The sequence below is a fragment of the Scyliorhinus torazame genome, chromosome 1 (genome assembly GCF_047496885.1).
Source record: "Scyliorhinus torazame isolate Kashiwa2021f chromosome 1, sScyTor2.1, whole genome shotgun sequence".
NCBI classification, from domain to species: Eukaryota; Metazoa; Chordata; class Chondrichthyes; order Carcharhiniformes; family Scyliorhinidae; genus Scyliorhinus; species Scyliorhinus torazame.
Window position 1 is genome coordinate 343612311 of NC_092707.1, and position 14705 is coordinate 343627015.

General features: G+C 45.5%; 1 protein-coding gene across 5 annotated transcripts in view; it reads right to left on the bottom strand.

Moving 5' to 3' along the window:
* rcor3 (REST corepressor 3) overlaps positions 1-14705 on the bottom strand; it is a 142596-nt gene that overhangs the window by 91846 nt on the left and 36045 nt on the right. For all 5 annotated transcript variants that reach the window (XM_072509665.1, XM_072509682.1, XM_072509673.1 and 2 more), the window contains exon 3: positions 8727-8804. In XM_072509665.1, coding sequence (XP_072365766.1) covers positions 8727-8804 — 78 coding nt within the window. The remainder of the gene's footprint in view (positions 1-8726; positions 8805-14705) is intronic.

A 14705-nucleotide genomic window follows, 5' to 3' on the forward strand; every position in this document is an offset into this window, starting at 1 on the left:
TAGCCTATCAGGGTTATTCTCTCTTCCAACCTCTTCCATCGGGCAGAAGATACAAATGTCTGAGAACACACACTAATAGATTCAAAAACAGCTTCTTCCCCGCTGTTACCAGACTCCTGAATGACCCTCTTATGGACTGAACTGATCTCTCCACGCATCTTCTCTACTGCACTCCGTATGTCTAAGTCTATGTATTTTGTAATCTATGTAAATACTTTGTGTATTTATCGTATGTCCTATGTCTTTCATGTATTGAATGATCTGTCTGGACTGTATGCAGAACAGTACTTTTCACTATACCTCGGTACATGTGACAATAAATCTAAATCCAAGGTATCATATTCATGCATCATAAGCACTGTCGTGTGAAATACATTTTTTCAGACCAGCATACATCCACAATATTCCAAATATTATATTCTAGTACATCTACAAAACAATCTTCAAAAGGAAAAAAAGCCAGGAATTTCGAAATGAGTTATTCTTTTTTTTAAATTTAGAGTACCCAATTCTTTTTTTTTTCCAATTAAGGGGCAATTTAGCGCGGCCAATCCTAGCCTGCACATAGAACATAGAAAAATACAGCACAGAACAGGCCCTTCGGCCTACGATGTTGTGCCGAACCTTTGACCTAGATTAATCATAGATTATCATAGAATTTACTCTTTTGGGTTGTGGGGGCGAAACCCACACAAACATGGGGAGAATGTGCAAATTCCACACGGACAGTGACCCAGAGCCGGGATCGAACCTGGGACCTCGGCGCCGTGAGGCAGCAGGGCTAACCCACTGCGCCACCGTGCTGCCCTAACCTGGGTTATTCTGATCTGGAGCCTAAATCTACAAGCAATAGATCATATAAATGTGCAGCCACAAAGTTCATTTATATAGAATGTTAAACGTTCTAAATTGTATCAATGAGCACCTAAGCCGTGGTCCTAGGTACAAACACGTTTACAGCACATCATGTGTCAAGCCCAGGTTATCCATGTCCAGTGCAGAGATCCGTTTTTAAAAATGTATCCACATAAAAATATTGCATCCAGTGCAAGTCCCACTTCAAGGATTACACATCAAATTCGTGTCACACAAAAGAAGTCAGTTCGAGCGACAACTAACCCGATAATCTAAGACAAATGAGCTTCCAACTGGTCTGAACAAAGAGCAGCAATTTCAGCTGCTTGCCTTAAAAGGGACACTTGAAGTTTGACGCAGCTACCATTTTAACAGCAGAATAAAACATTATGCATTACATAATACAAAGCTCCTATCCTTATAAAACAACATGGGCGGGATTCTCCCCTACCCGGCGGGGCGGGGGGTCCCGGTGGGACGGAGTGGCGTGAACCACTCCAGCGTTGGGCCGTCCCAAAGGTGCGGAGGATGGGGTTAGGCCTGCAACTTTAGGGGCTAGGCCCGCCCGGAGTGGTTGGCGCCCCGCCGGCTGCCGTGGAAGGCCTTTGGCGCCATGCCAGCCGGGGCCGAAGGGACTCCGCCGGCTGGCGCGAGTCCGCACATGCGCGGGAGCGTCAGCTGACGTCATCCCCGCGCATGCGCAGGGGAGTGTTCACCTACGTGTCGGCCATGGCGGAGGCTGATGGGAGGCGCGTAGGAAAAGAGTGCCCCCACGGCACAGGCTCGCCCGCGGATCGGTGGGCCCCGATCGCGGTTCAGGCCACGGTGGGGGAACCCCCCGGGGCCAGATCGCCCCGCGCCCCCCTCAGGACCCCGCCAGCGCTGCCAGGTCCTGCCGGTAAGGGACCTGGTTCAATTTACGCCAGCGGGACTGGCATAGAAGCAGCGGGACTTCGGCCCATCGCGGGCCAGAGAATCGCCATGGGGGCCCGCCGACCGGCGTGGCGCGATTCCCGCCCCCGCCGAATCTCCGGTGCCGCAGAATTTGGCGGCTTGCGGGGACGGGATTCACGCCGCCCCCCCAGTGATTCTCCGACTCGGCGGGGGGTCCGAGAATCCCGCCCCATACATCTCAATTACTACCAGTCTACAAATGTTGGAACGAGTGTTGTCACATATTTTGTCTCACTGCTGAAAATTTTCCATTGTTAAGTTTCTATTTCTTTGCTTTTTCTATTAATTTGTACACCACCCATGTCAATTTGGTGATGAACCAACCAAATCCGATTCTGAGTTCCAACCCCAACCTGCCCACTTTTACAGAAAATGTTAATTGCTGCAGGCCATGTTTTCCAGGACAGATGTTGCGTAGACAAGCTTCTTCCAGGAGGCAGGATGGCAAGTGAGACAATAATGAGGCTGGCAGCTTCTGATCAAACCTGTTTTGCAGGTTTTACAGTGGATGGCCATGTTTTCCAGGTCTCAGTAGATGAAGCAAGGCAAGGTCAGCTTCAGGGAGAAGGTGTGCCGTTGCAGCAATTCTTAAGGGCTAGTACTGCTCCTCATCACCTTACTCCCGAAGCTCACTCAGAACAGTATCATGGATCAGTGATCCCTACCCAACTGGGAGTCAGGTTGTCTTCCTGGTGTGGAACCTGTCTGAGTCCAAAGAGGTGCAATTCTAGGCTTCCTATCTGAAGCTCCATAACCACCCCCCCAACTCTCCCACACACCCCACATACAAAGTCCACCTCTATTAACATGCAGGCCAATGCTTTTTCTTTGGCAAGTTCTTAATTTTCTACCTACCTCCCGCATTTTTGATTTGGACATCTTTACAGCACAAGTTCAATATGACTGCTGTTTTCATTCAAACTATCAATAAAGTGCATCACATGAGCATGTGTGAAGTCCACATGACAGAAAATATGAACCACCATGTAATATATTTATGTAGATTCACCACTCAGAATTATCAGATGATATAATACTTCAGCCAAATCAGTGTACCATGTAATGCACAATATAGTATTTTCCTTTTAAATTACATTTAAAGCTACATTTAAATTAACATATTATCCTTTGTAGGCCAGACAGTTTAACTGCAAAAGAATAAATTGAGCCTTCTCTTAAGGTTAACGTGCAGGTTCAGTCGGCAGTTAAGGCAGCAATGTTAGCATTCATGTCAAGAGGGCTAGAATACGAGACCAGGGATGTACTTCTGAGGTTGTATAAGGCTCAGGTCAGACCCCATTTGGAGTATTGTGAGCAGTTTTGGGCCCCGTATCTAAAGACGGACGTGCTGGCCTTAGAAAGGGTCCATAGGAGGTTCATAAGAATAATCCCTGGAATGAAGAGCTTGTCGTATGAGGAACAGTCGAGGACTCTGGGTCTGTACTCGTTGGAGTTTAGAAGGATGAGGGGGGATCTTATTAAAACTTATAGGATACTGCAAGGCCTGGATAGAGTGGAGAGGATGTTTCCACAAGCAGAGGACACAATCTCAGACTAAAGGGACGATCCTTTAAAACAGAGATGAGGAGGATTTCTTCAGCCAGAGAGTGGTGAATCTGTGGAACTCTTTGCCGTAGAAGGCTGTGGAGACCAAATCACTGAGAGTCTTTAAGACAGAGATAGATAGGTTTGAATCATAGAATTTACAGTGCAGAAGGAGGCCATTCGGCCCATCAAGTCTGCACCGGCTCTTGGAAAGAGCACCCTACCCAAGCCCACACCTCCACCCTAACCCCATATCCCAGGTAGCCCCACCCAACACTAAGGGCAATTTTGGACACGAAGGACAATTTAGCACGGCCAATCCACTTAACCTGCACATCTTTGGACTGTGGGAGGAAACCGGAGCACCCGGAGGAAACCCACGCACACACGGGGAGAACGTGCAGACTCCGCACAGACAGTGGCCCAAGCTGGGATTCGAACCTGGGACCCTTGAGCTGTGAAGCAATTGTGCTAACCACAATGCTACCGTGCTGCCCACAAGGTTCTTGATTAATAAGGGGATCAGGAGTTATGGGGAGAAGGCAGGAGAATGGGGATGAGAGAATATCTGCCAAGATTGAATGGTGGAGCAGACTCGATGGGCCGAGTGGCCTAAGTCTGCTCCTATGGCTTATGGTCTAAAGCTTCCAGTACTGTTTAAAATGATTCCACTCAGCCTGAGAAGACCAGAAGTGACTTCCACGAGCAAGATCTACAGGAATATGAGTGGCATGGACAGAGTGAATAGTCAGATGCTCTTTCCTAGAGTAGGAGAGTCAAGTACGAGGGGACATAGGTTTAAAGTGCGTGGGGAAAAGTTTAGAACAGGTGTGCGAGGCAGTTTTTTTTTTTTTTTTACACAGAGGGTGGTAAATATATGGAAGGCGCTGCCTGGGAGGTGGTGGGAGCAGGTACGATAGCGGCATTTAAGGGGCAAATCTATGAAAAGGGTGGGAATGGAAGGATACGGACTCCGTAAGTGCAAACGGTTTTAGTTTAGGCAGGTACCATGGTCGGTGCAGGCTTGGGGGGCCAAAGGGTCTGTTCCTGTGCTGTACTGTTCGTTCTGATGTTCCTGAATTTTAATTTTGTTTGGAAAGAAATCCTCAAGATTAGAGTGTGTGTAATAAAAGCCCTTTTGTGTTACACTGTACAATAAATAATTATGAATGTCAATGTACATAATATGGAAAATGCCAATAAAAAGATTTTGAAAAAAGATTTGAGTGTGTTGAGGAGTACCCGGTATTTTAAGACTTCTAATATATGCAACAATGTGATCAACTGACCAATAATACACTACGCAAGTACATAATAAATGAGATGTTGTGTCATACATTACACATTTTTTTTTGCTAAGGAGACATGGGGCGGAATTCTTCCCTACCCGGCGGGGCGGGGGGTCCCGGCGCCGAGGAGTGGCGTGAACCACTCCGGCGTCGGGCTGCCCCAAAGATGCGGAATCCTCCACCCTGGAGTGGTTTGCGCCCCGCCGGCTGGCGGGGAAGGGGCTTGGTGTCATGCCAACCGGCACCGAAGGGCCTCTGCCGGCCGGCGTGAGTTGGCGCATGCACGGGAGGGTTAGTCTCTGCATCGGCCATCGCGGCCGATGCGGAGGAATAGAGTGTCCCCACGGCACAGGCCCGCTCGCGGATCAGTGGGCCCCGATCGCTGGCCAGGCCACCGTGGGGTCACCGCTCATGCCTCCAGGTCCCGCCGGTAAGGACCTGCTCCAATATACGCCGGCGGGACTGGCATAAAACGGGCGGGACTTCGGCCCATCGCGGGCTGGAGAATTTGGGCGGCCCCGGGGCCCATTGAGTTGCGTCGGTCCCCGCTAATCTCCGAGGTGGGCGGCACGATTCATGCCGGGGCAATTTTTTGGGGGGCCGGAGAATTCGGAGGACAACGGGGGCAGGATTCACGCCGACCCCCAGCAATTCTCCGACCCGGCGGGGAGTCGGAGAATCCCGCCCATGGTGTCTCTTTCACCACATTAAGTAAACAAAACAGGTGCTCAGAATACAACTGCTCTTCAAACTGCAGGTCTTTAAACTAAGCACAACTGATGAAGTCAATTGAGAGGACAGAGGAATGGAGTTGATATTTTAGAGCTCTGTTGTCCAATAGAAAATACTGAACCAAGGGTGTGGCTAAAGCAATACTGTTTTACCCAAATGCACTAATTTTATTAGAATATGCCTCACATACGATCACGCAAGGTAAATGCACCCTAGTATCTACCAGTGTTTAGGAACCAAAGGACAAACAACGATCCAAAACACTTGCACATACTTTTCATCTTGCCATTCTACCAACAGTCGAATAAAACTAAAATACATTTGCATATGACTTGAGAATGAGTAATGATGTCACATGTCCAGTGATGATATCTATGGCATTTTATTTTTAATAATCAAAAATGCAATTACTTATATCTGGATTTCTAATTCGCTACATGTAGCCAGTGACAAAAGCACAGGACAACACTGCTTTAACATGTCACTATAATAATTTATCATTTACTTTTTTAAAAACAGACTGGGCTATAGATATTTCAGTGCATGTGCAAAGGAACAGGAAATGGACAGACTATCAATGAAATCTATTATAGTCCCCAGCACATCCAGCGGCATATTCGTGTAAACCCAATTCGCCCACTATATGTGATGGGCACTAAATCTAATGCATGTGATAATAATTATGATTTCTGAAGAGATAAGGATCTGGTATCCCTAATCTAGTTAAAAGTGGTGGATGCATCGCATGCTATTAAAATCGGTCCAAACATTGGATGATGATTTAGTCAAATCTTTAAATTGTGGTGAAAGCTGTCTGAAATCTCTCAGCTTTTTGAACAATCAACAAATAAGGCAGTTGGCAAGTGGAGATTTCAGGAAGCTTCAATTAGCTGTACCTGGGACTTATAAATACAGATAAAAGGGCATGTAGTGCTCCTCAGTACTCAGCTCCTTGAATAAATAGTTAAGCACAATTTAAAATTCGTTAGATAACGGGGAGCCAATGGATGTGGTATATCTGGATTTCCAGAAAGCCTTTGACAAGGTGCCACACAAAAGGTATCTGCATAAGATAAAGATGCATGGCATTAAGGGTAAAGTAGTAGGAAGGATAGAGGATTGGTTAGTTAATAGAAAGCAAAGAGTGGGGATTAATGGGTGTTTCTCTGGTTGGCAATCAGTAGCTAGTGGTGTCCAACAGGGATCAGTGTTGGGCCCACAACTGTTCACAATTTACATAGATGATTTGGAGTTGGGGGCCAAGGGCAATGTGTCCAAGTTTGCAGATGACACTAAGATAAGTGGTAAAGCAAAAAGTGCAGAGGATACTGTAAATCTGCAGAGGGATTTGGATAGGCTAAGTGAATGAGCTAGGGTCTGACAGATGGAATACAATGTTGACAAATGTGAGGTTATCCATTTTGGTAGGAATAACAGCAAAAGGGATTATTATTTAAATGATAAAATATTAAAACATGCTGCTGTGCAGAGAGACCTGGGTGTGCTCGTGCATGAGTCGCAAAAAGTTGGTTTACAGGTGCAACAGGTGATTAAGAAGGCAAATGGAATTTTGTCCTTCATTGCTAGAGGGATGGAGTTTAAGACTAGGGAGGCTATGCTGCAATTGTATAAGGTGTTAGTGAGGCCACACCTGGAGTATTGTGTTCAGTTTTGGTCTCCTTACTTGAGAAAGGACGTACTGGCACTGGAGGGTGTGCAGAGGAGATTCACTAGGTGAATCCCAGAGCTGAAGGGGTTGGATTTAGAGGAGAGGTTGAGTAGACTGGGACTGTACTCGTTGGAATTTAGAAGGATGAGGGGGGGATCTTATAGCAACATATAAAATTATGAAGGGAATAGATAGGATAGATGCGGGCAGGTGGTTTCCACTGGCGGGTGAAAGCAGAACTAGGGGACATAGCCTCAAATTAAGGGGAAGTAGATTTAGGACTGAGTTTAGGAGGAACTTCTTCACCCAAAGGGTTGTGAATCTATGGAATTCCTTGCCCAGTGAAGCAGTAGAGGCTCCTTCATTAAATGTTTTTAAGATAACGATAGATAGTTTTTTGAAGAATAAAGGGATTAAGGGTTATGGTGTACGGGCCGGAAAGTGGAGCTGAGTCCACAAAAGATCAGCCATGATCTCATTGAATGGTGGAGCAGGCTCGAGGGGCCAGATGGCCTACTCCTGCTTCTAGTTCTTATGTTCTTAAAAGATTTATTGAACGGCCCAAACAGGTGTTATAACATCGCCTAGGCAATTGAATTCAATGGTAATGTCAAATGGTTAATGCCATTTGTCAGATATAGACAGTATTAGCATGGTCAAATCAAGTTATTTGGGCTGTGTCATAATGTATTAAAAGCTATGTACAGACAAATCCTGTTTTTATGGAATGAGTCAAGGCCGAGTTCATTCTGTAAAAAAGGATTTTCCTTAAAACTGGTATTATTCATCCCGGATGGATCAGCAGCCACCAGCGGTATGTAGACGGGCCAAATTGACCAATTATAGTCTAGCTGGGGAAACACAAGGCTGGATGAGATTTGCCTGTATCCAATACACACAGATCAAGCTTAGTTACCAATGTAAAAACAGTCTTGAACTGCTGGATTCTTCAGAGTTGCAATCAAATCTGCCAAAACACCTAATTATGCAATTAGTCTCAATGACCTAAGCCTATACATGCTTAACAAGAATTAAACTTTGCTGCCTTACAGGAGATATCATTCTCCTCTACAACATTCGACATTGTGGATTACATTAGGTAATACACTTACATTGCTGCATCTTTTAGATTATTTTGAACAATACACTGGCAAATATACCAAATCATACAAAATTAAGATGAAAAATATTCAATTCATGAAAGGGACAAGAGGATTTACTTTTTTTGGTACTTTCCAGCAGAAAATAGATGCATTTGCAAATATAAACTTCACTTCTGCAAGTATTTGCGCACTTGAATCTACCAGTCTGGTATTCCAAGTTCAAAGTTCCCACAGCATGGAACGTTTCCACAGTCTGTAAAATGTTTATTGTACCTGGAATCATGTGTTTCTGTAGTGTTCCCTACCTACCACTCTACAGGCCGCTGTTTAAAAGTTCTAGTAGTATGGTAGAAACTGAATATTGCAATGTTTACCAAACCCTCTGATCGGGCATCAGACTTGAGAATCTGGCCTATTGTTTCCATAGGTCCTGGACTTTAGATCAATAACATTTTCACTCCCTGAAAATAATTACAAATTTAAAGAATAATTTCATATATCGAAAAAAGATTTGCGAAAATAGCATACAAGACAGATACCATAATATCAGAAAGTAGAATAAATTATTAAATTACTTACACTTTACATCTGGAATGATATGATAAGGGGACCAAACCAGCATGCCACCAATTTCCTTATCACTATACTTTGTAGCACCTGAAAGAAAATTAAGTAAGCTTTAAAGCAAGTTTTCGAGAAACAGCTTTCAGGCATCGAGACTGTGACTTCCACAATCAATGCATAACTATCATAATCATAGAAGAATTTCTCCCTTCTACGAAGATGGACTTCTGCTTACTGAGGTACAAATGCAATTCGATATTTGCGCTTGTTAAAAAATCTAATTATAAATACAACTGGGCAGATTTCCGTCTCTCAATGGAGGTGAGAATCAAGTTGTAAACATAGGAACATAGATACAGGGGTGGGCCATTCAGCCTGTTGAGCCTGCTACGTCATTTCAATATGATACGGCTGGTGATACACTTCAAGGCCTTTTACACCCACTATTGCCATAACCCAGAAATCTATCAATCTCTGCTTTAAACATACATAATGACTGAACTTCCACAGCCCTCTGGGGTAGAGAAATCTAAATATTCATAACCCTCTGTGCAGGGATTTCTCTGTCTTTCTGTTCTATGTGGTGTCCCCCATATTTTGAAACTGTGCTCCTGGTTTAAGATTCTTCAACCAAGGGAAACATCTTACCTGCATCTACCCTGTCTATTCCTTTAAATCTTTTGTAGTTTTCAATGAAATCACCTCATTCTTCAACTCTTGAGAATTCAGGCCCAGTTTGCCCAATCTGTCTTCATAAGACAGTACGGTCATCGCCTGAACAAGGTGAACCTATGTCGCACTTCTTCTATGGCAATAATGTCCTTTTAGAGGCAAGGGGACCAAAAATGCACACAGTACCCCAGGTGCGGTCTAACTAATAAGCTTTTACACAATTCAAGCAAGATCTCACTATTGTACTCAAGTCCTCTTGCGATAAAGGCAAACATTCCATTAGCCTTCCTAACAGCTTGCTGCACCTGTATGCTAGCCTTCAATGACTTGTGGACAAGGACTCCCAGGTCCCTTTGTACATCTGCACTTTATAATTTCTTACCATTTAGGAAATACTCTGGACATCTGTTCCTTTTACAAAAATAGATTACCTCACATTTTCTACATTATATTTCATCTGCCATGTTCTTGCCCACTAAGTCTGTCCAAATCTTCCTGCAGCCATTTTACATCTTCCTCACAACACACATTCCCACCTAGCTTTATATTATCGGTATTGGTATATATTGTGTACCAAGTCATTGGTATATATTGTGAACAGCTGAGGCCCAAGTATTGATCTTTGCAGTACCACTAATTATAGCCTGTCAATGCAAGAAATTACCCATTTATTCCTACTGTTTTCTGCCTGTTAGCCAATTCTCAATCCATGATAGTATATTGCCTCCTACCCCAAGTGCTTTATTTTGCTAATTAACCTCCTGTGAGGACTTTATCAAAAGCCTTCTGAACGTCCAAATACTACATCCATAGTCTCTCCTATATCAATTTTGTTAATAGCATCTTCAAAAAACTCCAACAAATTTATCAAACATGCCTTCCTATTCGTAAATCCATGCTGACTATGCCCAATCAGATCATGATTGCCCAACTGTTTACTTACAACATCCTTTATAATAGATTCCAGCATTTTCCTCACCACTGACTCAGGCTAACAGGTTTGTAGTAACCTATTTTATCTCTCCCTCTTTTCTTAAATAGTGGGGTGACATTTGCTACCTTGCAAACTTCAGGACGCATTCCAGAATTCATAAATTTTGAAAGATAATCACCAATGCAATAGCAACCTCTTTCAACACTCTGAGATTCATAATATCCGGTCCCAGGGAGCTTTCAGTTCTATTACTTTCCGCAACACAATCTTCTTACTTATACTAATTTCCTTCAACACCACATTCTCCCTAATTCCTTGGATCTCTACATCAAAGACGCAAAGTAATTGTGATATCCCGCATGGGGCCTACGGGGTGTGAATGATTATCCTCCCCATGGTCCTCGTGGAGTTCAAGCTCCCCTGCTAGGGGCGGGGGGGAACTAATTTATAATAGGTCAGTCAGTAAGGCACCAATCAGGGAGAGGAACCCAGTAGGGAGCTACCGGACATGGTATATACTGTATAGTAAATAAATCCAGTACTTTAATTTGCTCAGTATGGACTCCCCGTGTCCTTAAACTGGTTAGGTAATTTGTACATCCAGAATTCTCCCTCAGTGTACCCGAACAGGCACCGTGGTGTGGCGACTAGGGGATTTTCACAGTAACGTCATTTCAGTGTTAATGTAAGCCTACTTATCACAATATAGATTATAAAACAAGATAAACTGGCGACGAGGAGTAAAGTGGTTATGGTGTTGACGTTGCAACCTGCACAGTTGAGCCACCTCCCCAATTTTCTGGTCCCAGGTTGGAACAAATTATTTCGCCATGCTTCTGTTTGGGCAGTTAGATGCATTTTACGCCGGTGTTGAAGACTGGAACCAGTACGCAGAAAGGATGCATTACTTTTTCCGGGCCAACAACATCACGGAGAATGAGCGGCAGATGATCATACTATTAATGGGCCTGCGGAGGACACACATTTGGGGCGATGGACACACATTTGGGGTGATCCGGAGGTCTCACGTACCTGGCGGTGTCAGATACACATTTGTTCGATCAACTTGTGGTGCAATAGTTTAACCTGAGCCCGTCAGTGACCATTCAAAATGTATCATTTTAGAAATGGCAGTGAGGTCTCCCGCAAATCCGTCACCGAGTTCATATCACGGCTACGGAAGATAACTGAGTTTTAAGAGCATGGAACTGCTTTATCGGATATGCTCTGTTAATCTTGATTAATAAGGGGATCAGAGGTTATGGAGAGAAGGCAGGAGAATGGGGATGAAAAAAATATCAGCCATGATTGAATGGCGGAGCAGACTTGATGGGCCGAGTGGCCTAATTCTGCTCCTATGTCTTATAGTAAGAAGTCTTACAACACCAGGTTAATGTCCAACAGGTTTGTTTCAAACACTAGCTTTCAGAGCATTGCTCCTTCCTCAGGTGAATGAAGAGGTATGTTGGCATCTCCACATCATGCCTATGTCTTATGGCTAATGTTTGGTCTGCAGTATAAATAATATGCAAACATAAAAAATGTTTCAGCACAACCTCCCTGACTTTTTAAAACAGGCGCTGCAGATAACTTATGTCCCCAGAAGCACGGAATGCAGCTTCGAAGAGATACAAGGGATGGAGGTGAACCTTTGAGGCGTCGCCCCTCAAGTGGTCTCCCCATGGTCTGGACTGACCACCGTGGCGAAGAGCCGGCCGTCCCCAGACTAGGCTGAAGGCAATTCCGGCCCATGTGCAACGTACAGGTGGCAGTCACGTGCGATGCATCGCCTTATGCGGTTGGGGCAGTCTTGTCTCATCAGATGAGCGATGAACATGAACATCTGATCGCCTTTGCCAACTGGACACTGGTTGCGGCAGAGACAAAATATGTTCAGATCAAGAAAGAAGGACTGGCAGTCGAATTGGTGTAAAGCGGTTTAATCAGTACATCTATGGCCGCCATTTATTTATCTTCACTTATCACAAGCCGCTGCTGGGCCCCTTCTGTGAACGCAAGGCTGATAGCTTCAAGGCTGATCACAACCCACTGATATCTTCTGCAAGGATTTAGCACTGGGCCTTGTTATTGGCTGTTTACGAATACTCTTTTGAGCACCACCCAGGGACCCAGATTGCACATGCTGAAGTTTTGAGCCGTCTTCCTCTGCCAACCGAATCCAAAAGTCACCATAAGGCAGACAAAGTGGTCACGGTCGTGAGTTTTATAGACTCCTCGTCTGTCACTGCATCGTGTATCTATAACTAGATGCAAACCGACCCCTTACTTGCCAAGGTACGGCATCTGGTACTTTACGGTGGCCAGCATCAACAGCTACCAGGGGGTTGAAGGCTTTCTCCTCAAAGTTCTCGGAGCTGGCTGTGAAAGATGGTATCCTCCTGTGGGGCATGAGGATTTTTGATCCGGCGAAGGGCTAGGGAATGTGTTGAAGGACTTTGGGCACTCCAGTGTCCAAAATGAAGATGCTGGCAAGAAGCTAGATTCTGGTGGCCGGGTGTGGACATGGATATCGAGATGTTGGCCCAACAGTCCTCCATCTGTCAAATGAAGCAGAAGCTCCCCGCGGCGGCACCCCTACACGTGTTTGTTCGGTGAATTGGACATTCTGAATTCTCCCTCAGTGTGCCCCAACAGGCGCCAAAGTGTGGCGACAAGGTAATTTGCACAGTAACTTAATTTCAGTGTTAATGTAAGACTACTTGTGACACTAATAAAGATTATTATTATTTTGCCAGTCCATTCCAGGATTCAATATTTCTTGTCCTGGTGGAGGTCCACAAGATGGCGTTGATTACCTCATGGGCGACCGGCGAGCGATTGCGCATTTCGTTTTCCATCCATGGGATCCGTGAAGTGCTCATAACAGACAACCTGTCCTCTTTCACAAATGAGGAATGTGCTGCTTTCGTGAAAAGCAACCGGATTCGACATGTCTGCACTGTCCCACACCACCCGGCATTGAATGGCTTGGCAGAGAGGACCATGCAGACGGGGGCTAAAGAAATAGACTTCTGGCTCAATGGAAGCAGGGCTGGCACATTTTCTATTCTCATATAGGACCACGCCGCACGCGGTGACTGGGGTGGCCCCCACTGAGATGTTAATGGGTCATAGGCTTCGCACACGATTGAGTTTGACTATCCCGGATATCGGCACGAAGATACGCCGTGACCAAGAATCGCAAGGGCGTTGCCCAGTTCAATGTTGACCTTTTTGACACTTCGCACCTGACGACTCGGTGTTTGTTCGTAACTTTTTTAAAAAAATCTTTTTATTGGCTTTTTTCATATTTATAAACAGTTGTTGCTTATATACAGTACATTTTTCTTGCCCGCGCTAATTTGCTTTATTTTACAGAGAGGTTTGTTTTGTCCTTGATTTGACTAACTGTACATACATTTTGCTGCCCTCTGGATCGGTCAATGATATCCCCCCCCCCCTCATTGGTTTTAGCACCCTTCCTCTTCTCTTGTGGTTTCCCCATCCCCCATCCCCCCCCCCCCCCCCCCCCCCCCCGGGTTGAACATTCCTTTGGTTCTTCATCTCTTTTTTCCCCCTGGCTTACTCCTCGTTGCTGGCCTCGAACAGGTTTTGGAACAGGCCGACAAACTGCCCCCAAGTATCCAGGAAGCCTTCCTCAAGCCCTCGGATGATGTACTTAATCTTCTCCAGGTGGAGAAATTGCGAGAGGTCAGCGAGCCAGTCTGCAGCTTTGGGTGGTGCTGCCGATCGCCAGCTGAGCAGGATTCTCCGGCATGCGATTAGGGAAGCAAAAGCAAGGGCGTTAGCCCCCTTTCCCCATGTGTAGCTCTGGCTGCTCCAATATCCCGAAGATTCCCACTATTGGACATGGGTTCACTCTCACCCCCACAACCTTGGACATTGCCTCGGAGAAGGCTGTCCAGAACCCAGCAAGCTTGGGGCATGCCCAAAACATGTTGGGGTGGTTGGCCGGGCCCCTCTGGCACCGCTCACATTTGTCCTCCACCTCCGGGAAGAACGTGCTCATTTGGTTTCTGGTCAGGTGCGCTCTGTGCGCCACTTTGATCTGCATTAGGCTTAGCCTTGTGCAGGAGGTGGAGCTCGCCCTGCTCAGGTTCGTTTGTAACTTCGACGGTGGTGCTCGCAGGCTCTCAGCGATTGTCATCCGTAAAACAGGACCGGTCTCTTACCAAGGGCGGCACAGTAGCACAGTGGTTAGCACTGTTGTTTCACAACGCCAGGGACCAAGATTTGATTCCTGCTTTGGGTCACTATCTATGCGAGGCTGCATGTTCTCCCAGTGTCTGCGTGGGTTTCCTCTCACAAGTCCCGAAAGACGTGCTTGTTCGGTGAATTGGACATTCTAAATTCTCCCTCAGTGTACC